Consider the following 26,230-nt stretch of genomic DNA (forward strand, 5'->3'; position numbering starts at 1 on the left):
CATATGTCTCTTGGTAGAGCGTAGTTCGCTACGCTGCGGACGAACTCGATTCGACTGATGGATCCCTGACGATAGTCTTTTATCTTTGAGCTCAAAATTCTTTGTCGGTTCGCTGTGTCAGCGTCTCGAATACAGGTGCCACTTTCCGAACTACGTATCTTCAGGTATGTCTCCACCTGAAAGTCCAACAGAACGCTTAAGAATCGAAAGACATATGGATGTGGACTGTAGAAGCACCCATTGAAGCGACTGTGGAACGACTCACAGGCGTTGGTGGTATTCTGCATGTTGTCAGTCATCTCAGCTCACATTTCCGGAGGAAAGCCAGAGCCGTCTTTGATGTACTCATCGACAAGATAGTCCATAAATAGCCGGAGCTTTTCTTCCCGCGGGGCTTCCGAGCACATATCAAACACCAAACAGTCTGTAACTACTGATGGTGGAAGGTATGGCAAACCATACACCTGTTTAAGCCATAAACCCACTTCGGAATTCTCACGCTTGAAAGACGGTGACAGACCCAGTTTCTGTATTTTGCGCCACCATGCCTGGCCTAGGTGAAATCGGCATCCTACAATGTTAGCAATTGGCCAGGAGAGTCTTACGGCATTGTGAATGGCTGTCTCAAAGTCGACAACAACTGTTGTTGGTTCAAAAGTTTTGCCCGCCTCCGCTGGCGCCTGCTTGACCAACTGCATCACCTTCAAGTAGCATGTTTCTTCTTTCGATGGCAGCAAGCTGAACATAAGCGGGATGTAAATACCATTCCGGAGGCCATGGATTGTGAAGAGTTGTTTGAAGTACTTCGTGCACGATCTGAATGTTCCGTCCATGAAAATCTTATCCAGGGTGCAAAGAAACGAAACATTTGATGCGCATGAAAGGACAACCACTCCCATGCTGCTGTCGTTCGCCAGTACGAAGCTTTCTCCCCTGTTTGTTGTTGTTAAAGATGCAGACGATGCCAAAATTTTGTGTACGTCTTCTCTGGACTTTGGCAGACGAGGGAGAATACGTCGCCGCGCACGGTATGCCGCTTCTCAAAGTAATTTCATGTCAGCGTGATCGAGAGTTGCTTCATGTGTTTCTGCCTTTCGTATCTCCGCGCAGATTAGTCGCGACGGTTTTTCTGTGCAGTTAGCCGCAGCTTTTTGTTTCACTGCAGCTCGTACCACTTGCCTATCTAACTTGTGACGCGATGCCTCGTGGTTGTGGGAGAGACGCTGTAGGTGATCTTGTACCATGGCTCCTTGACCGGTGGGGGAAAAGCCAGCACTACAAGTTTTCACAGTGCCATCGCCATCTTACAGATTTATCTTTCCTTGTGTAGCCACGACGAAACTTAAATCCACTACCTAGAACAATTATATCCTTGGATTTGTCGCTACCGCACTTAACCAAATCCATGGTGATAATAAGTGAAGCCAGCGCGAATGCGTCCAAGTGCACGAGCAACAAGGCACGCGCATTTTTGCGCTAATGCATTACGCCCGCTGTATTGTGTTAATAGACTGAATCGCATAGCTCATTCCTAATTTGAGAACTCTCGCCCAAATAAAGCCTCTTCCTTTTTGCGCAGATCCATGGTGGTATTTTGCGCAGATGCATGACCCGAGCGCGTGCTCATGCAGACTGCAATGACGTTTTGCGCAGATACAATTCCCCCCGACCCGCCGCAATTGAAGACTATCTACGGCAGCAGAATGCTTCTGCTGGCTCGCGACGCGACCTGTCCCCGAGCGTCCCCCACCGCAGAAGGTCGCCAGGAAGAGCACGTTCACCGTCACCGGCAAGACGACCTGTGTGGCGCAGCTCTAACCGGGAAAACTGAAGACTGCAGCTCCGGGAGGTGAAGCTGCGGACCGACGACAAGTTACAATTCCTCCAACTCGACGAACAGCAACGCAGCACCAACACGACGCTCGACAAATTACCAATAACCTGAAAATACTCATCGACGGCCATGAGATGATTGCGTTAATCGATACCGGAGCCGACGACTCTGTTATGAGTGGTAGGTTGGCTAAGAAGCTTCGCAAGGTGCAAACGAAGTGGGATGAGCCTAACATCGGCACTGCTGGTGGACACGTCGTAACACCGACTGACCGATGCACGGCAGTCATACAAGTGCGTGACATCCAGTACGTCGTCAGCTTTGCGGTCTTGCCGAACTGCCCACGGGATGTAATACTCGGAATGGACTTTCTAGTCGAAAACGAAGCAATCATCGACTTCACAAATGGAGTTATCTCTTTTAAAACGCCGGAAACAGCAGAAGACAAGTGGTGGGCATGAATAACCCCAGAGAAACGCGCAAACACGGACGTAACCGCCGTGACGACTCAGCACGTCAACCTGCCTCCCTTGTCGTCAGTCCTCGTGACCGCTACGTGCGAGAGAGCACCGACTGGCTGTTTGTTGGCTGAAGGCAACACGCAACTTCTCCTCGAACGAGGAATTGGGATAGCAAGAGGAATTGTGTACGTAAGAAACGGAATATTCGAACTCCTGGTCACAAATTTTCGCCCAGAGCCACAACACCTGGTGAACGGCACGAAGATAGCCGTCATCGTAGACCAATACTCCACCACGGATGTTTGCCTGATGGACACTGCTCGCATCGCGGTCACCACGGAACACGAGGCCGAACATTTCGACGTAAATCCTCAACTCAATACAACTCAAAAACAAACCCTTCTCCAGATGCTCAACGATTTCAGTGACTGCTTCGCTGCATCGTCGAAAGTAAGACAAACGCCCATTGCGAAGCACCGCATCATCATCGACGAAAAGGCCCGTCCAATTCACCGCATGCCGTACCGGGTCTCCTGCAAAGAGCGAGAAACGATCCGAACGCAAGTAGAAGAGATGCTAAGAGATGACATTATCCAGCCGTCGACCAGTCCGTGGGCATCGCCGGTGGTACTAGTGAAGAAGAAGGACGGAACACTCAGGTTCTGCGTCGACTACCGGAAACTCAATGAGATAACGAAGAAGGACGTCTACCCGTTACCGCGCATCGACGACACGCTCGATCGCCTTCAAAACGCAAAATTTTTCTCTTCCATGGACCTCAAGACGGGGTACTGGCAAATTGAGGTCGACCAACGGGACCGTGAGAAGACTGCCTTCGTCACTCCGGATGGACTTTACGAATTCAAGGTTATGCCTTTCGGCCTTTGCACAGCACCAGCGACGTTCCAGCGTGTTATGGATACAGTTCTCGCCGGGTTGAAGTGGCAAACCTGCCTGGTGTACCTCGACGATGTTGTCGTCTTCGCAAGAACATTCGAAGACCACGTTGAACGGCTAAAGCAAGTCCTCGAGACTATCAGAACTGTAGGGCTGACGTTCAAGCCTCAGAAATGTCGATTCGGCTACAAGGAACTCAGATTTCTCGGCCATCTCGTGAGCAGCGACGGCGTACGCCCCGACCCCGAGAAGACGGCGGCCATCGCAAATTACCGTGTTCCTTCTAACGTGAAAGGCGTTCGAAGCTTTCTTGGCCTTTGCGCCTACTACCGACGGTTCATTCCGAACTTTTCAAGAATTGCGTCACCCCTGAATGCCCTCACGAAGGACGGATCCACGTTTATCTGGAGTGAAGCCCAGCAACAGGCGTTTGATGAATTGAAGACGCGTCTACAGACCGCACCCGTGCTTGCCCACTTCGATCCAAACGCCGAAACAGAAATACACACCGACGCAAGCAACGATGGTCTAGGAGCCGTGCTCGTTCAACTTCACGACGGCGTCGAACGTGTCATCGCTTACGCAAGCAGAACGCTAACCAAGGCAGAGAAGAACTATTCGACGACCGAAAAAGAGTGCCTTGCACTCATATGGGCCATCACAAAATTGCGCCCCTACCTGTACAGACGGCCGTTCAAGGTGGTAACAGACCACCATTCTCTGTGCTGGCTGGCTGGTTTAAGGGACCCATCAGGACGCCTAGCGAGATGGAGCCTCCGATTACAGGAGTATGACGTAACCGTCACTTACAAGTCAGGAAGAAAACACAACGGCGCCGACTGCCTGTCCCGAACACCACTCCAGCGGCAGGACAACAGCCTCGAGGACGACGACGCCTTCCTCGGTCTAATGAGTGCAACTACCATGTCTACCAAGCAGTATAACGACCCCGAATTGAAGACACTCGTCGACTATCTGCAGGGCCGCGCCGACAATGTTCCTCCCATCTTCAGAAGATCACTCCCAAGTTTTTCCCTACGTAATGGTGTTCTCTACAAAGAAAAGCACGCACCACAAGGCGCTACGTGGCTTCTCGTTGTGCCTGGGGACATGCGCACCGAGATTCTTGGATCCTGCCACGACGAACCGTCATCAGGTCATTTGGGATACAGCCGGACACTGGCCCGTATAAGGGAAAAGTACTACTGGCCAAAACTGGCCCAGACCGTACACCACTACGTAAGGACGTGCCGGGAATGCCAACTACGAAAAACTCCGCCGGTACGACCTTCTGGGTACCTTCAGTCAATCGCACCGCCGTCGGCGCCGTTCGAGCAGATTGGCATGGATCTACTCGGGCCCTTCCCACGTTCGTCTTCCGGAAATCGTTGGATAATCGTCGCCACCAGCTACCTGACACGCTATGCTGAAACTAAGGCACTTCCACAGGGCACAGCAACAGAAGTGGCGAAGTTCTTCATCGAGAACATCGTACTACGGCACGGAGCTCCGACCGCCTTAATCACCGATAGGGGAACGGCATTTACAAGCAGGCTAACACAAGAAATCCTTCGACTCAGCCACACCGCTCACCGGAGGACAACGGCGTACCATCCGCAGACGAACGGGCTCACCGAACGCCTAAACAAAACCCTTGCCGACATGATTTCGATGTACGTCGACGTCGAGCACAAGACATGGGACGAAATACTGCCTTGCGTCACGTTCGCCTATAACACGGCTGTCCAGGAAACAACGGGATTCACACCTTTCCGCCTTGCACACGGCCATGACGCATCGACTATGCTGGACGCGATGCTGCCCCACGAACCCAGTGATGTGGAAAACGACGCTCTGGACTTCACACAGCGAGCAGAAGAAGCCCGCCAGTTGGCCAGACTACGGATTGGTCAACAACAACGCGTCGATGAAAGAAGATACAATTTGCGCCGACGAGACGTACGCTTCAGTCCAGGCGACTTGGTATGGGTTTGGACGCCGATTCGACGACGAGGCCTGAGCGAGAAGCTACTGAAGCGGTACTTCGGTCCCTACAAAGTACTTCGACGCATTGGAGATCTGGATTACGAAGTGGTACTTGAGGGCAGCGTTCCCTCTCGATGAACCCCGAGGACTGAAATAGTTCACGTCGTTCGACTCAAGCCGTACTACAGCAGGTAGCGCTGAAGACTGGCTGGAGGGAAACAACACGAAAAAAAAAAAAAAGAGAAGGAGAAGAAACGGCATCGAGACGATGCCCCGTCTACGGAGGGGGCAATGCCATGAATCATCATCGCGAAACTTCCAGGGCAGGCACGAAACGGTACATCTCATCCCGGCGCATGCTGAAGAAGAAGCAAGAAGCTTCCAGACACATCGCCTGCTCTCTGGCAAACGCACGTGCTGTTTCTAGACTTTTCGGCGCGACGCTTAAATGCTTGTGCGCTCCAAGCTGGAGCATTGATTCTTTGGACTCAGTTGTGTTCAGAGAGCTATCACTCTTGTGTTTTGCTACCAAGTAGTCTAATAAACCGTTCGCTGTTTATTCGACGACTCGACGACTCATTTCGCTTCGTGACAATATTTTTTGTGCGAATGTGCGTTCCAGGGCCTGTAATACTCATTCGTATTTTTCTCGACATATTTGTTCTCGAGTCCTTCCATGTTCGTTCAAGGAGTGCAGTGTCGATCAATCCCACCACGGCGGGAGTACGTACGTGTGTTTTGATAGAGGTGCAACGGCGTGTGAAATGTACGCGATAATTCTGTCGGCCTGCTAAGCAATGTGGTCAAGGGAAGTCCAAGCCCAATCGAACCTGCTGGTGTAACCTCTGGAGAAAGAGCCCCCGAAAGGTTGATTCCTCTCTATCGCGAAGTTGTTGTATCCCGTGTTTGTCTTTTGCTGCTCGTGCACCCATTATGGATTTTTACCAACTACCTCGCTTGTATATATACGCTTGTCTATTTCGACGTAGGATTTGTGATGGTGGCGAACCCTGCACTGCTCCGTACGCCGTACTATACGGGACAGGATCGCTGCATTCAGCCACTGGTAGTGTTTCTCACGTGTGGCGGCCTGCTCCACACCTGGTCACTGTGGTGGCGCCACTGGTGGCTAACGAAGAAGCGCGAGAGCGCGTACTTCATATTCTCATTCTGGACTTGGCTGCGTACTGATCACAGCATGTTTATTCCCTGCATCTCATGTCACAGTCATTAAACGGTTACACACCCACGGCCGTTCGCGGCCGTGGGTAAGATGCATCGTGCGTGCATGATGCATGGTGCATGCATGGTGCATGATGCGTGGGTAAGATGCATAAGGGTAAGATGCATCGCGTACATAAAGATCATCTGAAGCAAAGGGGAAGTCTTCAATCCTGGGAGGACGAACTTCCTAGGGCATCGCCTGCCTCTTGTCTCTCACCAGACTGCCTCTTGCCATTCCCAGAAGTCGATGACACCTTCACCTCCTGTGGCGACAACCAGACATCAGCTGAACCGTCTCCCGTTCGCAGGCCAACGTCGGCACCAGGAAACGAAGCAACGGGACCGGACAGCAGTGTACGCCGCTACCCCTTACGGGATCGTCATCCTGTCGACCGCTACGGCTCGATCTGAAGGGGGAGGTATTGTGGTGGCGCCACTGGTGGCTAACGAAGAAGCGCGAGAGCGCGTACTTCATATTCTCATTCTGGACTTGGCTGCGTACTGATCACAGCATGTTTATTCCCTGCATCTCATGTCACAGTCATTAAACGGTTACACACCCACGGCTATCTCAGTCACCTGGTCCGCAACGTCCACCAGAGTTGCGAGACGAGGTTGAAGTACTCCGTGAATCGTGTCGTAATTAAGTGAAGATCAAAACGGGCTTCAATTTGCGGAAAAAAGTCACGTGACTACTTTCACCCGAACGGAGATCCGGGAATCTCACTCTCAACTGCGTTGATTGCGCGGTTGTCCCCTGCATCCCATGCTGAACGGGAAGGCAGGTCTGTTGACAAACCCATTGGAACGTCCCTCGGAACATTCGGGTCACCATTCGCGAGAATATTCTCGAAATGGGGAGCGACACGCCTGCCCTCATGGTCATCCGCAGAACAACTCCTGCGGTGTTTTTATTACGGTGTCTATACCTCGTCGTTCTTTCGGCCACCTATATCGCCGTCAACAATGATATCATAGTGAACTGAATGAACTGAATTAAAACTGGAGCACGTGCTCCAGTTTTAATTCAGTCATGTACCAATCGGTCATGCACTCTGCCATTTTGGTGATGTCATAGTGGCCACGGTGTTCGTGACCATTTCTGCACCTTGAAACTCAAGCATAACAACATCCTTTTCTATGTTTTTTTTTATTGGTTTTAGTTTTTATGAGATTCTATAACGTTGCTCATAACTTTCTCGCCGAGCATAATTCCGACGTATGGGCAGCCCGGGAACCACCTGGCGTGTTCAAGCAACGGATCATCTTCATTGTCCCAACTGCAGATAGAGTTACCACACTGGAAGCATGTCGTACGATCCTCGTTCCCTGTATACAATTCGAAGAAAGTTTTATATCATTCGCTATAACCGAGGGGGTGTTACAATACAGATACGTACTCTGGGACGACATTTCTTGCGTACGTATTTATAACGCCAGACTTTTTTTTTTTTTTGTCATTCGACTGCAGAGGAGGTGGACTACTGTTCCAAGGAATTCTTTCACAATCGCGTTCCCCACCAACTTCCCCAACACACAGGGAAGTTGAGCTACCTTCGTGTTGTCGAACTCCGTTGTTTACTTTTTCTCATCATGCCGCTCGTCTACAGGACTGCGTGCGTGCATACTATCTACTCTAATCCTAGCCCGCCTCGCACATTCTGCACGCAGAACAATTCTTAACGAGCGGGTTACATGTTCCCTTCTGCGAAAGTAGATCATGTTTGAGTGTCGTCGGTGCTCAGTATGCACCCGTGACTCAAAAGCGATTCTTTGCAATTCTACATGGAGCGCAGGAATTCTCCACCAGGTCCGGGAAGATAAATCTTGCTATGGAATCCTAGCAGTATTCATTTGAAACTAAAATTGTTGTTACCCGTATAGAAGAAGCCAGCCTTTGCCATCTCTTCTGTGTCTCCCTTTGCTGCTCTGGGGTAGGTGATGAAAGAACGTTCCCTACTCGATAACGAGGCGTAACGTGGGTAAGCTTGCCTCGATTGGGAGACAAAGCGGCGGTTCTCTGCATGCGCATGTGCTTCTGTCCGCAATACTTCTTTGTCATGTAAAGCAGGTACGTCCAGTACACTTTGTGGACTTGTAGTACAGCCTGAAATAAAGTGGTGAATATTAATAGCACGGAACAATAATATTTGGGTGCGATCATGTTCCAAGTTTGGAACAAACAGACGTGGGAAATGCCAATGACAAAGCAAGTTTCACGAACCTGTTCGTCCAGAAGAAGAACAACCTCTGTTCGAAATATTGAGGGCTTTCGGCCTGAGGCACCTCCTTTATAGGGGCACTAAAATGCAAAGACAAGTTCACTTCAACTTGCGTTTTACCCAATTCCGTACCTGTTATCAGAATTCAAAACTTTGATTCCCTTACGGAGCTACAATCGAAATTATCCCGGACTCTTTCTTACTTCGGCGCTAAGCACTGAACGTTGTTTCAGCTCTTCCATCGGTGTTTTTAGTCCGCGCTGCTCGTGCACGCGCGTGCCGCGCCATGGAGCAGTTCCGGTGAAAAATACAGTGCGCTTTGCGAAGCGGACTGATGTCGCTGTCCGAAGGACGTGACGATAAATGTTGTCAGTGGAACATTCGCGAGAACTGTTGTGGGCTACAATTGAGTGAATCGGCACTGAAAAATGCAGCAGTGCGCATCATGCCGCGCATATACGGCACGCTACACTCTTAAAAATGAACTTCACCGCATAGCACGCTCCTAGCCAACCATCATCTCGAATGATATCGTTATCTCCCCTGATTCGTTGAAAACTGGAGGCGTACGCCTTTTTTGTGACACTTATGCGGTTCATAATTGTCACAAAAAAGGCGTGCGCCTACCGTTTTCAACAAATCAGAGCAGATAACGATATCATTTGAGCTGATGGTTGGCTGGGAGCGTGCTATGCGGTGAAGTTCATTTCTAAGAGTGTACGACCGGACCCGTTCCAAATCCACACAGCCACGATAGGTATGCGGGCGATTCTTCTGTTGTCTCATTGGATGCCGCCAATCTTTGCCTCCTGGGGATCCCATTCGTTGCCGCAAAAGACATCCCTGTTTTCATTGCGTTTTTCTTCTAAACGGTAGCGCAGTGTGAACTACACTCTTAAAAATGAACTTCACCACATAGCACGCTCCTAGCCAACCACCATCCCGAAAGACAACGTTCTCGCCCCTGATTTGTTGAAAACGGGAGGAGGAGCCTATTTTGTGCCGTGCATAATGGCACAAACTAGGCTCCTCCTCCCGTTTTCAACAAATCTAGGGCGAGAACGTTGTCATTCGGGGTGATGGTTGGCTACGAGCGTGCTATGTGGTGAAGTTCATTTTTAAGAGTGTAGTTTTGCTTGCATAATTGGGACACGGACTTTCATTTTTCATTTGAGAGAGAGTTGTTTTTGCATTTTAGTGCCCCTTTAACGCTTCACCAACCAGGTTGCTTCAAACGACGCGGTTCGACCAACCTTGAAAGACGATCAGCTACCGACGAGTCAATACTGCTTTTTTAGTCAATAATAATCAAGGAAGTCATTACCAGTTTAAACGTCTTTCTGGTGTAAGTAAGAGTTTGGGTACGCTTGCAATTTACACCAAATGCCTGTATAATATTAATTTCTACATATTTTTATACCCTGTCATATTCTGATATATCCAAGTGTAAGTAGCTTCGAATTTCTGAGCTATACAGTTAGCCGAGAGTAAGCGATTTCGTCCAAAAACATGTTTGTACGTTTAATTTGCTTTTGTACGCACTCTAATTTGTCCTGCAGAATCGTTAGGACATGTTTCTTGCAAGTTTAATACAAAGTAAGTATGTCCTACGCTACAAATAGTAAAGCACCTCGTCATACCTTCCGTATCTGTTTGTAACACAAAGGGTACATCGCTATGGTTTCGGGAGCTTCCATGACTGTGTGGGTACATGCTGGAACACCCCTCGAGATTACCTGTTGAGATGAAATTAGGCATCCATTAAAAACGTATTGTTGCACATCGTCTGGTTAATTTCTGAGGAAAATACATTGCAACAGAACCGGAGTGATGAAGAAGAATCTGCCCAACCAAACTTAAAGGAGCATATGGAAGTGACATTCAACATGGTTTGAAACCCTGCTTTATCTGTGAAGCTGTCCACAAGGAGTCACCATGCAAAATAGTTTCGCTCCGCGGCGTATTGTCACTGCGCAATAAGATTTACAAAAGAGAAAAGACAACCGAAAAAAGCAGTCGCGGACGAGACACACGAGCCCCGCGTGACGTAGAAACTGCTCAGTGCCTCTTTGCTTTGTTTTTTTTCCCTCGTTTTTTGAGCCCCCCCGGAAGACGCGAAGGGCAACAACGTTGCCAGATGAGAGCGGGGCGCTCCGTCGGAGCGTAACATGACGTCACGGTTCTCAAAAATAAAAATAAATTTTCTCTACGGTTCGCGTCACGTAGAGCCAAAATATTTTGCAGAAATGTAAAGTGAGACCAAGAAGGTTTCAGTAGCATAACTTTGGTAGGATTCTGAGGACACGAGATTTAGTCCGTATTGGCACTTTAAGTGATGTATTCATAATCGTTTCGTTTATGTTACGTTAAAACCATTATCTCATATGACAGCATGTTATTCTCGATGTTTGTTCCCTCTGATCTAATTCGCGACTGGCACTGAAATGTGAGGAGAAAAGCACATCCCTTTGGGCCTCAATATGACAAGCATATGTATAAGATCCGACGTGTTTCCCGCGGTACGCCTTTTAGGGAAGGCTTTGTAAGAAGCAGAGCTGGGGCAGACCTTGATGACATTAATAATATCCTAATATCTATACGATACGGATGAGATTCTTATGAGAGACAAGTGCTACCGCAAAAGGGTAGAAAAAACCAGTGAACTGCTAATGAAAAATGAAGGGAAGTGCCTCGCAGAACGATGGCCGCCGCTGCTTAATATAAATGCTGTTCTCGTGCACGCGCTCCAGTGTCTTTGCGTCAAGGATTGTGGGGCTGTTCATACATTCATACTTTCTTACAGACCACGTATCTTGTATTCAATGAAAACCACCTCCACGTGTTTGACAACAAAACGTTACGCTCCCGTGAGTGCAAGAGTGTAGTCAACCAGTGACGTTCCAACACCCCCTTCCCGTGCATCTTGGCTCACAGCCGCTGGACCTTTGTTTACTACATAGCAGGTCCCCCAAGGTCGCCATTTTCCCATGTATTTGTTCCTATCCCGATGCGTGCAATGCCGGAGGCCGCCCTTAGATACCCCATTGTTACCAGACGTTGGCTTGCGTAAATTGTAGCGCGCTAAAGATCCAGTTGAAGCACAATCCAAGCCAGGCCAAGCCACCGAAGGAGAAATGGACGACTGCAGCGCCTGCGGCGCCTGGTACGACAGGTACGCTATGTGATGCACGCAGCCGTGCACTAGATCCTTCCGATCGCTCAACACGTTTAAAAACGGACCAAAAAGTGAAACACGACAGAGAAAGTTGTTATACGCGTTTTATTTGGACATATAAAGACTAGATTCATTCGCAGAAACAACAAAAATATTTTGCCGCTAAACTTAGCGCGCTGAAGTGATCCGGAACGGCAACAGTGGGGTATCTAGTGGCGGCCTTCTTCGTTGCACGCTTTTCCGAGGTGAGTTTGGGGGACCTGCTACATAGCCTTTCATTTTTGCTCGCCTTCGTCCCCGTCACGAAATCCAAATCCAAATTTATCACTGACACCGCCCGCCAGAAATAGGTGCCTTATCGCCGCCGTCACTGAGACGTTTATCTGACCAACAGCAGATACCGCACCGTCGACCGAAAGCACCTGCCGCGCTGGGGTTCGTTTGAAATCGCCACGCAAATTTCGCTATTTCACGTGACTCTGTGACATAGAGGGCGGGTGTACTTCCTGCGCTCTTTCAGAGTGGTGCATAATGGCAGTACTAGGCATATAAACCTCATGGAAAACGCCACGGCACCATTATTACGGTCGCTTCACATCTAGTTTCGGTACCATTTCGGCGAAATGTTTGAGGCGCCAATCAGAGCATGTGCCTGACTGAAGATTATGGCTACGACGGAATGAGCATCAAAAGAGACTGCCTAGCGCTTTGTTCGCTACTGGGATTCTGCTAGTTCGGGTTTTCCAGAAACAGTCCTAATTAAAAGTTAATTAGTGTATTTTAATTATTTTGCCAAATCAGCATTAAAATTTCGTGCACATGTTGCCCTTCAGGCCGTATAACCCGCTTGCGCAAACCGCATCTAGACAGTTCTCATAGTTGCATTATAAAAGGATTGCAAATGAAAACATAACAAAAAAAAAAAAAAAAACTCCCTGCATGACGAATAGTAGACGGTTGTACGCAGACCTCAAACTGCATGAAATGCGAAAATTCTTCCATCCAATCCTCAAGGACGTATCCAGGATTTACTTTACTTTACTTACTTTGCTTATGCCGAACTTACTGACTCGCGTCCAACGAGAAAATTTCGTGTCGGTGCATTTAAAGAACCTGATTGACGAATAAATGCTTCAAATATTGTTTCTTCTCACGGTACTACGCATGACTGAAATAAACTCCCTTCGTCCATATCAAGTGCAACAGGTGTTGGACAGTTCCTCGTTGTGATTCAGAGTCATTTGCCCACCTGATGTGAAATACACGTTGTACTTATGCGGTCATTTCCCTATGTAAGTACTGTGCAGTTCATTACTAGTTTAGCCCAGACACGGACTTGTAATATATGCAAATAATAAATCAACTAATAAATCCTTGCGCACGGTTCTTTAGCGAGAACTTAAATTTTTAGGTTTTTTTTTTTCTGGTCCCTTTAAAGCGTAAGACATTAAACTCAGCAAAATATAAGTAATTTGGGTTACATCTCATTTGCAGGGGAGGTACTCTATTGGATGCGTTCTTTGTTATATCAAAAAGCCTTATCGATTAAGCCTGCCGTCACTAACGGCACAGCCCCAAGCAGCACAATGTACCGAAAGTCGAGTGCAATAGGGGCGGACGGTATGTGTCCTATCAATGTTCTTTTGTTTCACCAGTTCGTTCAAGGTCTTCCACCTACCCGTCCACCCCTACTGCACTCGACTTTCAGTACATTGTGCTGCTGGGGGCATATTTGTAGCCTTACGCGATGCATTACGCGACTAGCCATCAACTAATGACGCCAGCGCTGTTATCGATATTTCGAGAACACTCGAGCAGCTTTCTCACCTTTCCCCCCTGATAGCGTAGATTAGGTTCGGTGTCACAATTCATAGAAATTTGAACAGCATAGATGAAAAGAATGGGAGGAAGCGGGCCGCACGTGGTTGGAAGGTTGGTGAAACCAGTCACTTATTACACGGGAGGAAAACAATTTTCTTGCATGAAATATGACGATGATGATGGTTGAATGTTATTGGCGCAAAAGCCACTCAGGCTTTGCAACAAACTGCTTGTAAGAAAGAAAGAAAACGGGAACAGGTGAAGACGGGTTCCCCATTAAAACTGCAACAGTGCAGTGCAGCCTAAGACTTTGCAAAGCGCTTTGTTGCACGACATGTAAGAAACAAAGATCGGAGGAAGCAATGACGTGTGATATGCTCGTTATACCGTGTATGCACATGAGTGGCACTCCCCAGAATACTTCAGCGGAGGATACGAAAAAAGCTCACAGCTTTCAAGCGCGAGGGCTGGACGTCATGTATTCTGGTGCACTGTTCACTGTTGGGAATATCCTGCGACGCGTCCACAAGACATTTTGTAATAGCAGAGAGGAAAACACGCAGACTCTGTGGCCTGCTAAGTGTGCACTCCTCTACTTCCGATATTCCGGCGCTATTAGAATACTGAACGCAACACGCGGTGGAACATAGTCTGCATGATGGAGAGCAGTTTTGCACGTTTTCTTCCCCATGACACCACTCTTTACTTTTTCTTCCTCATATGTGCCTTCTAACCACCTTTACGCCTATTACGAATGCAGCATACCTCATTTCTTAGGTTTGCCTTGATTTATTTTGGGAGCGAATTTCCAAAGCAAGAATACCTACATACTATTGTCATCCCGTAGTAGAAACACGAACATGTCATAATGGACAACTCCTGTGCAAAATCCTGTCCTAACGATCCGCTAGGTGCTCTACACATCGACCCGCGATATCCCCATCATGGTTGGATGCTGGAAGTTTGAATTTAGAGCGTGCAGAAACGGAGATATGATCCTGGCAGACGACAGCCACAACTCCCATGAAAACACGTAGAATGACCATGATAATCGGTGTACTGTTGGGGACACGATTGTCTAAAATCTCCAGCCCGAGGCCCAGCAATCCCCTATCGGCAATGTCGCGCACGAAGGAACTATACCATTGCAGTCTCCGAGGTAAGGCCGCGCAGCGCCACCTGTCGGGAGAGAGTACCATCGGATTCTCAGGGTCGTCTGCTAGGAAAAGCAGTCCAGCGCGGCCTCCCCTTGGGGAGGGTATTGGTCCAGTTCCTTCGTGCGCTACATCGCCGATAGGGTACCGCTCCGCCACGGGCTGGAGATTTTAGACGACCGTGCCCACCATGGAGGAAGGAAACACAAGGAGCGGCCCCTCCGACAGTTTTCTATCGGGACGAGCGTAGCCGGACTCGCATTGCGTTCTGGGATGCTCCTGTCTACGACGTGACCGCTCACGTGACCCTCCAGACAGCATGGCTCCAGCAAAGCAGACGACGCGAGAGAGATTCACAGTTCAGATTGCAGGGCATTACGTTGAACGAGTGCTTGCACTTCATTTCTGTGTGTTCGAATGTTTACTGTTCTATTAGAAGACAAGTCACAGTGTGCAGAACGCAAAAGGAGTACGCGGGACCGGAAACATGGCGTGTGGCAACGGCAACTTCCAACGTATGTACTTCTCTGGACTAAGTGATAAAGAATGCCGTCCCATTAATCAGATTTGTACAACAACAGAAGATATGAAATGAATCTGCGGCAGAGTTTGAGGTCCGAAATGAACAATTCAAGATGACTCGAAGACACACGGGCGACTAAAGCAAGTTACCGTGTACTTACGAACAAAACGCGTTCCCGTGACAGAGCTGCTTTCAGTTCAACGAGAGCCGCAGCCGGGACAGGAACACATTACCATACGTCGTTTCTACGACGGTGCTCACATTTTCACAATAAATTACTTTCAAAAAGCAAAATCATACGGAGAGCAGCGCGAGAAACAAAGCCTAACAAAACCGAAACTTTGGAGGGCATCACGTGGTGGACAGGAAGCAATGGCGATTTTGACTCGAGCGACCGCTAGAGGGTGGCTACGCTAGTCTGGAGGGAAGAGCCGCTCCTTGTGTTTCCTTCCTCCATGGTGCCCACAACAGTAGAGCAAGGACGCATCTCAACTCCCTACCCTGGCCAATGGGAGAAAACTTACCGTCCGCGGAAGAAGTGCCACGCTGCTCACACAATGTAACTTCCATAGCGTCTACCTTAGGCCGGATTCACCTACAGAGCTCTATCACCTTTAAGTTGTATTTTTGAAGGAAATATACGACAGCCGCGGAGTGAGAAGCTACAGGACAACGTTGCTCTGACTGGTAACAGTACGAGTCCGTATACGTGGGCAAGCAGATAAGGTATGATGAGAGAATCCCGACCCCCTCTCTTTGGCGTGGCGAGTTCCTTATCAAAGCGGATATGCCGCGATAGCGGAGCCACTGATCTCTATGTACATAAAGGCTGTATCGCGCATAGGAGAGGGGCGCGTGGGAGAGAGGTGCGGCAACCGGCCGCCATGTTGCAGGGCCCACTGACGCCGGCTGCTCCCATAGGAAACAATGGGAAGCGATTTGATTTGGAGCATTTATTGCGCTTTAAACGCTCCTCATTGCTGATTAGCACGCATCTTTCTCAGGAATCTGTGTGCTGATGTATTCCAAACGTACTTCAGCCGTGTTCCTGTAGTTTTTAGTGGTAATTGCCTTGTTTTTCTTCTCCGCTGCCTGTATTCCGAATAGGGGGTCGTAACTGTCGTGCACAGGGGGTTAAAAAGCGATAAAAACCGCTTTTAGGGCGCACAGGGCGCATACGCATGAAGGTGAATTTGGTGAATGTCAACCTATAAAATTAATTGATTATCACACGAGGCAATTGTGTTAGTCAACCCTCTCTCATTCCTCTTCCTCCCCTTCGGAGGTTTTTGAATATATAGTGGGTTGTTTTCAATAAAATATTTGCTGTGTTTGAGAATTGTTGTGTCCGTCCCAATCTCCTCCGTGTCTCTGGTTCCCCCTTCTTCAAGTAATTATTTTTACTCAGGAAGGTTTCACACTGTTTGCTATTGTAAGGTACTTCCGCTTTTATATTTTTCGTTTGTTGTTCGGTTTTCGTGTGGTGTTCCGCGGTTCTCGTTCGTTATTATGTGGTTTGGTATTGTACGGTTCTCGTTTGACTTTTGTCATTACCGTATTATGTTCTGCGAGTGTCTGTGTGTGTGTGCTGCAATAACACCTCGATCCTTATTCTGAAGGGGCTCGTTATTTTATTCACTACACCACCGCCAGCAATGGGGTGCAGTATAGACCCTGGCAATGAAACTCCCCATTCCTCATCTTAAAATAACGTTATTGTCACGAGTGCTGTGCAGTTGTTCAGCTGTCAGCGTATTTCATTACAGAAATTCGAAGCGCTGTGCGCGAAGAGCATGCACATATGCATGACTTATATCACACGCGCTGTAGGAGCAACTGCACATACGAGGTTAGCACAGCAGTATATTTACTTCCACCGTACCTCACAGATTAAAAGAACAGTGGGAGAAATTGGCATATTGGCGTAGGTTCTGCATCCGGTTCTTTGGCACAGCTGAGCGACTGTGAGGGGAATCTGCAAGCACAAGCGCATTCTTTATAGAAAATACATGGTCTTGAGATTTGTAGCAGCAGCCACATATACTTTCTTAGTACGCAATGGCACCAGCGAAGTAGCAATGCAAACAAGTCCGAGCTGTACGAATAAACAGATTTTTCTTCAAAATAAAGAGCTTACCTGTGAAAAATTATCCCTCGTTCTCTGCCCGCGTGAAGTGTACTCAAGGCTGCAACAAACTGGCATGACATGCCCTTTAATTTAAAGGATATTTTTAAAACATACGGGCAGTACCGCTTGAACTAAATGTAGACGACAGGATGCGATGGGCCCACCAATATGGCGGCCGGTGACCACGCTGTTGAGCATCCTATGCGCGATACAGCCTAAGTATCAGTGAGCTGAACTCGGAATTTTAACCTGATTATGGAGGGGGGCGACTAATCGCCTAACCGCCCCTCCCCCGGATCAGCCATTCAGTGTGCAATGCGTTTGTTATGTTCGTCTTATTATCGTGATTCACCGGACGATATGCGCACGCGTGGATATTTTTTAGTATAAAATTCGGCTGGTTGTGAGGACACAAGACACAACACAACTCTCGAACCAAGTCGTGCAGAGGCATAGTAGAGTACAAGTGGCGGGTCTTCGATCAGAATGACATAGGTAAGTTCACGCGCAACAACAGCAAAAACAGCACAAAATAGCTACGAAAACCGAGGGACACAACATCTGCGCAGTGCCTAACCGAACCGCTGAAGTAATAGCCCAGTCACGGCCCCTCGATCGCTCTCTTTGCGAGGACCGATCGAGGGGCCGTGGCCCAGTAATAGCGGGTTTAAAAGGAACTGATACACACTGAGGTCGGTAAATAGAACGTGGCTCATTTACTGCCTGCTCGCCTGAACTCATACCAGCTGCCGTAGCATAATGGTTAAGATAATCGCTTTTCCACGCCGAGACTGGGAGGTGACACGGGTTCGAATCCTCTCACCGGCTGTGCTATCTCAGGTTTTCCCTGGGTTTTCTGAAGATTCACCCTAGACGAATGTCGACACAATTTCCCTGAAGGACGGACCCTAACTCCCACTCCTTCATGCTGTCGTTTTTCCATCTGTCCAAGTCTGTACGCAGCTCATAGCCACAGTTGCATCGCGGCGCTAACACGGGAGAAAATAGAGCATATCTTCCACTCTGTTTTTCTTCTTGAACCTGCAGCTATACGATTCCCCGCACTCTATGTAGGTAAGAACGCAAGTTTCGAACTGACATGTCACTGGAAGAAGCCACCCGGCTGCTGGTTGCGTCTGAGCGAGCCCAGCACCTATGCACTTGTGCTCACCGAGAGTACCGCACACCCTTTCATGATATGGGGCCTGGATCCGGGATATGTAAATGGTCGACTGAACTGTATGAGACTCGAAATTTGGTAGTAAAGCACACAACTGTCAAGTTTACACGTGAACATACAATGTCATTACACTCGGGAGCGTGGTACTCAAGCGTGGTACCTGTTAGACAAGTGTATGCTGTGCGACCTGATTCAAACAACGACAACAAACAGCAAAGACAAAAACGAAAACCCAAATCATGTGGTCCGTAGCTCCACTGTCCAGGTGCCAAATATTAAGCTGTGAAGGGGAAAGGGTACAATTTTGGACACAGAGTGCTTTGTGCACTGCAACCTTGGCTTGTGTTCTACCGCTCTTCTTTTGGTTGTCGGTGTTAACCTCGCTCGGGAACTGGTCGCAGTCTTTGGCTATGCGTCCAATTTTTGCACATGCGAAACATCGCACTCTTCTTTTCTGCGTACCTTGATACTTTGGTGATTTGCTTTGCCGCTGTTTGCTATCATCCTTCCTAGCATCATTCTTAGTGAGGAGAGCCGTTGTCTGACCTTCGTCTTCAGCAGTGCTCTGCTCCTCGTCACGACGGTTTTTGCGTTTCTCTTCGATGAGCAGTCTCGTCTTAACAGTTTTAGTTGTCAACGTCTGTTCGTCCTGTTCTAGGTTTAAGATGAGCGTCTCGTACGTTTCTGGAAGTCCCATGAGCATCACCACTTTATCTGTGAAAGCGTAGCCTGCATGTGACAGCTTCCGGTGCAGCTCCATAAGTCTCCCTAGATAATCCTTCACTTGCTCATTCGCCTTCATTTTCACGTTTAAAAAAATCTCTCATCAATTGAAGAATGTGGAGGAGTCCAAACTTCGAGTGCATATCATGCAGCGTGTTCCAGGCCGCTTTCGCTGTAGGGCTTTCACCGATATCATCCAAGTAGTTGTCTTCCACAACAAGAAATAGAAAGGTGAGCGCTTTGCTGTCGTCGTTCTTCTCTTGCTCACTCATCTCTCTTCCCGTGTAGCCAGGGTCAATTGCTTCTCAGCACCCCTTCTGTACAAGGGCGGCTCGTACACGTATAGCCCATGGGTGGTAGTTGTCGGACGACAACTTGGGAAGTTTAAACTCGTCCGAGATAGACATGTCGCAGCTCAAAAAAAAAAATTGTGGACGTACTTCTCGTGAAATGTACGCTTCGTCCAAGTGTCCACCGTACTCAGTACCTTTTGCCACAAACTTCTTTCGGCAGCGTCACTGTGTTGAGCCCTTTCTTCGTCCTATAGCTGCTTCAGTGGACTTAGGCGCCAACCAACCAGTAGCAAAGTCGATGTTGGTTGAACAAGGCTTCTTCAATGTATGTCGTCGCAGTTATTGCAAAAATGCCAGAAGATTCCACTCGGCGCTTTAGAAACCATAGTCGACGCGTCGTCCTGGACCCATAACCTGTTAGACAAGTGTATGCAGTGCGACCTGATTCCAAACACCAAACACCTGGCGACCTGGTTCCAAACAACGACGTGGCTCATGAGCTGCAACAGTTTAATGCGTGCGGTTCTGGAAGAACAAGCTCGCGACGAAACGTAAAGACAAAAACGAAAACCCAAAATACCAACACACCACAGGTGGCAGTACATTACAACATAAATACTGACAGTACCTTCTAGTAAAGGGTAAAAATTTCAAAATTTTTACCCTCTATTTCAGAAGTTACCTTGTAACCTATGGGCAATACCCTCTATAAACGTCACACAGATCACCTATAGATAGAGGTTACTGTCTCATAACCGCCACACCGACGTAAAAGTTACAGTTTCGCCAGGCATGGCTGTCTCTAAGACGCTCGCCTCTTCACAGACGCTACAGAGCAAATGGTGCTCAAAATGAGCTCTCACCAGTGCAGAACGCATACTGTCATTCGGAACATATAGCTATAATATACGTAATTCATCTAAGGGCTTCCAGTGACGAAAAGTGAGTGATCACTACATGTGCAGATTCACATGCACAACAAAAGAAAGAAAGAAATAATTGCAACTGGAGCATATGTATTATTTAATTGGCAAACCTGGAACTACAGCTGAGGCAAGAGCGCGAGGACGTCACGATACCAACACTTCAGCTGTGGTCAACGCATACCTGTAAAGTAATTAATTACAAGTAATTGAATTACTGTAATGAATTACTTTCTTAGTAATTAATTACTTCTGGAATTACATTAGGTTTTATGTAATTGAAACTGTAATTGAATTACTTTTGCAAGTAACGCGTAACACATTTTGGATTACTTTCGGAATTACTTTGAACGCTATCTGGGAAGGCCCAATGTTTAAAGTTGGGTCAGTTCCACACCGGGTTCTTTCTTCGTTTTTTTTTTTTCACGGTAATTACCCAAAGACTCGATTCAGATCGGTACATTTTTCGGTACGTGGAAAGAGAAAAACTCTTGCGCCACGGGAAAAGGAGTACGAATTGTGGATATCGACCCGCACTTCACAGTCGTTAGAGTGCTTGAAAGATCTTTCTTGTGTGCTCGAGGTGTTCATGAAGTACAATGTTTGGCTGCCCAGCAGTGCACCAGAGTAGCGTCTGTTTTCAGTTGATGGTCTTGTTATGAGAAGGAGACGTGGCAGCCTTACAGACAAAAACTTTGAGAATACGTTACTCTTGAAAGCCAAGACGTTACAAGCTGCACTCATGATCTGTGCTTTGTTCGCATACCTGAAGAAAGAAAGCCTTCTGACTGTGATGTTTGGTGTTTCTTTAACATGGGAAGAGACTTGTCCTTGTTTAAGACTTCTCTAACTTGTTTTTCTACCACAAGCACAACTATACCACCATCTTTCAGAACATGTGCAATAAATGTGTACATCAAATCTTGCAGTTTGCACGTCGTTCGCTTGTTGCAGTCAACTTTGTAAATGTAATTCAGTGTAATGCAATTACTTTTTTTCAGTAATTGTAATTGAATTACAATAGAAAATGAGTAATTGTAGCTGTAATTTAATTACTTTTGTGAACGTATAATTGTAATCGTAGTTCAATTACTTTGGAAAAGTAATTTTCACAGGTCTGGGTGAACGACATTCAGTTTCAAGGAGGTATACTCTTTGCAGTCCTCACGTTGTTGCAACTTCCTCTCCAGTACGCCGAAAACATTTCTATTCCTTTCTGATATGTCAGAATGACACATCAGCGACGCGGCTATGGTTTATCAGGAGCACACGAAGAAGTAAAACACAAGGATGACAAAGGACTAAGCAAATAACGGACGTAAGACACACGTACACACTGTGTTGAACCGTTGAACCGTGTTAGAGAGGCAGACTGTGCTGTGATTAGTGTTCCTAGCTTGTCCAGCAAAAACGTAACCACGTGAACTTTGTAGTGCACATACCGTAGAGATACCCTGATAAATTTCCGTCACTTGACCCTTTTGCATTCTGCACAATTCTGAACACGATCCGCAGTTCGCACAGACACAATAACGTAACGCACACTGATCCGACACTCTCGTACTGAATGATTGAATGTGCGGCTTGAACGAGAACACAGTGACTTTTGAGCAGTACCTTTTATACAGGTTACCTTGCAAAGAAACGAGAAAAACAAACGAAGGAAATTCAAACGCCGAATTCGTTTAGAAGTTACAACGTTCCTAATAAAGGGTCCGTTTATAAGTTACGACGATTGGATTTCCGTTGAACGCTGAAGTAACCTCTATTGCTCCTGAAGTGTGACGTTACAAGTCGTGTTTAACCTCTAAATAGAGGTATCGAACGTGTAACCTCTACGATATTTGGAAATCTATGTCTATATAAAGGTTACTCATTGCTAAAAGTTACAATAAAGGGTACCAAGTTAAGAGTGTAGCGAGAACGACAGGTCCATATTTTTACAACCCACTGATAAAAAGGAAGTGTATGGTACATTGACGAGTCTTAAAAACAAGAGAATAGATGTTGAGTAGCAGAATTCGTCAGGTGACGAATTCAATTATGTCCCTCTTTTTTTACATTCAAACTCGTACTCAACGAACGAATCAAATGCGCGTTTGAGTACTTATAGTCCATCAGTGACTGTGATATGCAATTTAGTTCTGTCTTCCTTGACAATTCCTGGTTCAATGCGGATCGCAAAGCTGGTAGTGCTTTTCAATGGATGGGACAAAACTGAGTTCAAAAATGACTGTCCACTTCGATTCTAGATGCGTTTTCAAAGGTACTAGTGTCGATAATCCACGTTCGTTTGTTGGAAAATACACTCTGCTTACACCGTGACAGTTTGGTTTTAGGAAAGGCCTGTTGACAGATGATGTTCCCCTGTTCCTGGCAAAACAAATAGATCATTTCCCGTCCCTTGTACCAGAAGGAAAATATCTCGAATAACCTCGAAGATAAGCTTTGCATTTTTCGCGAGAGCCATCAAAGAAAGTGCCTGAGCTCCGACGACACGGAAGAATACAAGCACGTGCACAGGGTGCTTGGAGAGCTCTCCGTGCTTCTGGTCCTAGTCCTCTGTCCTCTGTGTAGCCCAAGCTCAGGCTTTTTCTTCGATGGATTTTATCGACAAACTCACCTGTGTATATGCTGTTTTATCTCCCATATTTTTTGTTTCAGCAAGGCATTTGATGTATTCACCACATTTTTTTTCTCATCAAAATTACATTCGTGTTGGAATCCGTGGTGTCGCACTGCACCTTACCAATCCTTATCTATCCAAGAGTCAACAATCTATTTACTATCTTTCCCAGAACATTTTTCGTATTTCGGAGTAAGGAATATTTGCTTCGCTGAAGTATGGGATAGTGCAATCAGTAACACATCCAAAATAACAGCTTCCTGTGCCGGCCTGCTTTGAGAGCCGTACGTTTATCTACATCTGAATGACACAGCAGCATGCGTTGCCCACGTCGTCTGTAAAGAAGACATCCGCGTGACGTGATGAAGCGATCGGAAGTGTTTCTACAGAGGGTTCTACTCGTACATGTCAGAGGGTTCTACTCGTACAGGGTACATGTCATCAGAGGGTTTTACTCGTTCCCTGTAACGGTTATTGCGGTGTGCATCGGTTGCATTGTGTGGAGCATGTTGCATTCATTCCTATGGTTATGCTTGAAAAATAAAATGCGAAATAAAATAAATAATAACGTGTAGAAATGAGTGAAGTCAGATAAGCCCATTGAGAAAAAAGACGAAGGAAAAAAAAAAGAGCTGGAAGATATGATCCATGTTACAGTGGGCATCAAACCAATAGAGAGTTTTACTACATCGTACGCAAAGGCGATAGCGTACGTAACAGATAGCGTTGGTGATTCCGTGCACTGCGCGAAGCTCTCTTTCTGTTTTGGGTGTGCGAAGAAACATCAACGCTCACTCTTACGTACGTAATGGCGTTAGCGTACGGTTTGCTAAAACCTTCTAATGACAGCGACAGGGCTTTTTATTTGGGGAAGGCCACGACAGTAGCGAGTTGTAGTGTATCCTACGGTGTCGCCTTTGCGTACGTATGCGACAGCGTTGGTGATTCTGCGCAGGTGGATCGTGTAAATCCGAGGACAAAATATACTATGTATGGCGGGGGGGGGGGGGGAGGTCTATCAAAGCAGCATACGTGATTACTTTTGAAACTGCCTCACCGCTCATGACACCTCCTATATAAACGCACTAGTAAATGTTCAAGTGTTCTGTATACTCATCTCGCTGTGTGCACAAGTTTGAGTGTGTGGGCGTACCCAGGGAGCAGCGGCGTCGGGAAAGCGAGGGAGAAGTAGGTTTTTGCATCGATCCCGCCTTACCTTGCAGGTCTGACTACGCTACTGCTCTCTGATGACGTCTATACTGACGTCAGAATCACGCAATATTGCCAGGATTGTCAGTAATATGTATCATTCGACACCTATCGTTCCACCCTTCTTCATATTAAAGCTTTGATTTAGAAATCTGGGATTCTGAACGTCTGGGATTTTAAACGATTGATTTTTAACGGCGGAATATTGTGGCATCCCCGATTTGAGCTCGCCTGTCGCTATGTGTATGGCCCGCCCAGTTAATTGTGGTCCGCTGGCAGATCTTCCGTACGTACTCTCGGTACACTGTAAAAAAATCAGCGTAAAATTTACGGTCAAAATAAGTTTTTTTTTTGCTGTAAACGGAACAGACGTACTACCGTCATTGGGAATACGGTCCAAGTAGTGTAATAATACGGCACCAATTACATATACCGTAATTGGCTGTTGTCACCGTAAATAAAACGGTAGTGTGTCCGTAAGCGTGATTACGTTCAGATGGCTGTAGCTTTTACGGTAGTCTGCCGTACTTTCCAAATTGCCTTCCAGAATCCGGCAATAAAATATGTTACTCTTGCTGGGAACAGTGAATTTTAATAAATGGTTGATTGCTGTCATATATATAGGTGTATATATGCATATGGTGTCACAGCGTTGCTACGTATTGTATTTAATTAGAGGGGCCCACACTTCCAATAACTTCCATATATCTGCTGCTATATGCACACACCTCGACATGTCGTACAAACAGTGGACTATTTTACCACATCATTATTTAGAGTGCCGTGTGCTCTGATGATAAAAACACACGAAAACCTCGCTCGAACAGAGGAAGGTGTTTACTGTTCAGGGTGTTTAATATGTCAAAAGACAATTGTGCGAAGTTTACTAGCGACAGAAACACAACCACTCTGGAGCCCTCCCTACACTGCCAGCTCCTTCACTACAAATGCTATCTACGCTGGGAACAGGCTGACGGATTTTAAATATACACAGACATTTCATAAACAGACAGCAAAGTACCTGACAAGAAATGACTGTACTCTTTGGCGCACTGCGAAACGCGTATGAAATGCGATGGCATTACAACAGATGGCAGGACGACGACCCATTTCGGATGCGAATGGGGTGTAGAGAATTTTAGTAGATCGGAACAAGTCACCCAAAACGATATGATAAAGTCATCAAGTCCAAGCTTAGCAACGAGATGTCACTCGCCCGAAACAAACAGGGCTGTTCGCTTATCAGATGTCACTGTCATCGTATATACTTTGTGGAAACTCGTGTCTCCACTAGCGAAGGGTAACGGTAATGGTAACGGAAACAAACGGTATATTACCGAAATTGGAGATGATAACGATAACGGAAACGGAAACGCGTACCACGGTCCTCCATTCCCGGAACAGAAATGGAAACGAATTTATCGCCCGGTATTGAATTCGGGTAATGGCTATTCCTGTTGTGCGATGACATTTGAGCGACTTCATTTTTTGATGACTCCTTCCCTGTAATGCTCTAAATACTACACGAGAGCATGGAAAGAAAGCGCAATATTGGATCTCGAGGGTGCATCCGTCGCTTACCTCGCCCCAGTCCTCCATTACATCAACGGATGATTATACTCTACCATAGCACGAGGATGACGGCCTACGATTTTTAGTTACTTTCTTTTTCATTTAACCGTGGCCATGGTAGTATTTACTGCTGAGAGCGTCCGCTTATGAATGCGGCATTGGATGAAGGTTACGCCCTTCTTGAGTTGCTGGACTCCGAGTGACTGAAGACATGTTCCTACATTTTTTAAAAAATCTTGTAAGATGTGCGCATCCCAACGACGTAAAATTACTTGTGTA

At 47.0% G+C, this 26,230-nt stretch overlaps 1 protein-coding gene and 1 long non-coding RNA gene across 2 annotated transcripts; both read right to left on the minus strand.

Moving 5' to 3' along the window:
- Window positions 1-305: 305 nt before the first annotated feature.
- On the minus strand, window positions 306-746 carry LOC135400496 (uncharacterized). The gene has a single exon (XM_064632328.1). It carries the CDS (start codon window positions 744-746, stop codon window positions 306-308), a length of 441 nt encoding a protein of 146 aa, XP_064488398.1.
- Window positions 747-7,533: 6,787 nt separating this feature from the next.
- On the minus strand, window positions 7,534-9,092 carry LOC135399586 (uncharacterized). Its single transcript, XR_010424354.1, has 2 exons — window positions 8,279-9,092; window positions 7,534-7,731 (listed from the first exon to the last, which is right to left on the minus strand). It is a non-coding gene; the product is annotated as an uncharacterized LOC135399586 (long non-coding RNA).
- Window positions 9,093-26,230: the final 17,138 nt, after the last annotated feature.

Source organism: Ornithodoros turicata, chromosome 7 (genome assembly GCF_037126465.1).
Source record: "Ornithodoros turicata isolate Travis chromosome 7, ASM3712646v1, whole genome shotgun sequence".
In the NCBI taxonomy this organism is placed as follows: Eukaryota; Metazoa; Arthropoda; class Arachnida; order Ixodida; family Argasidae; genus Ornithodoros; species Ornithodoros turicata.

Excerpts from the sequence above, each read along its gene's own strand:
- LOC135400496 (XM_064632328.1), bottom strand. The coding sequence starts at position 746 with ATGTTCAGCTTGCTGCCATCGAAAGAAGAAACATGCTACTTGAAGGTG.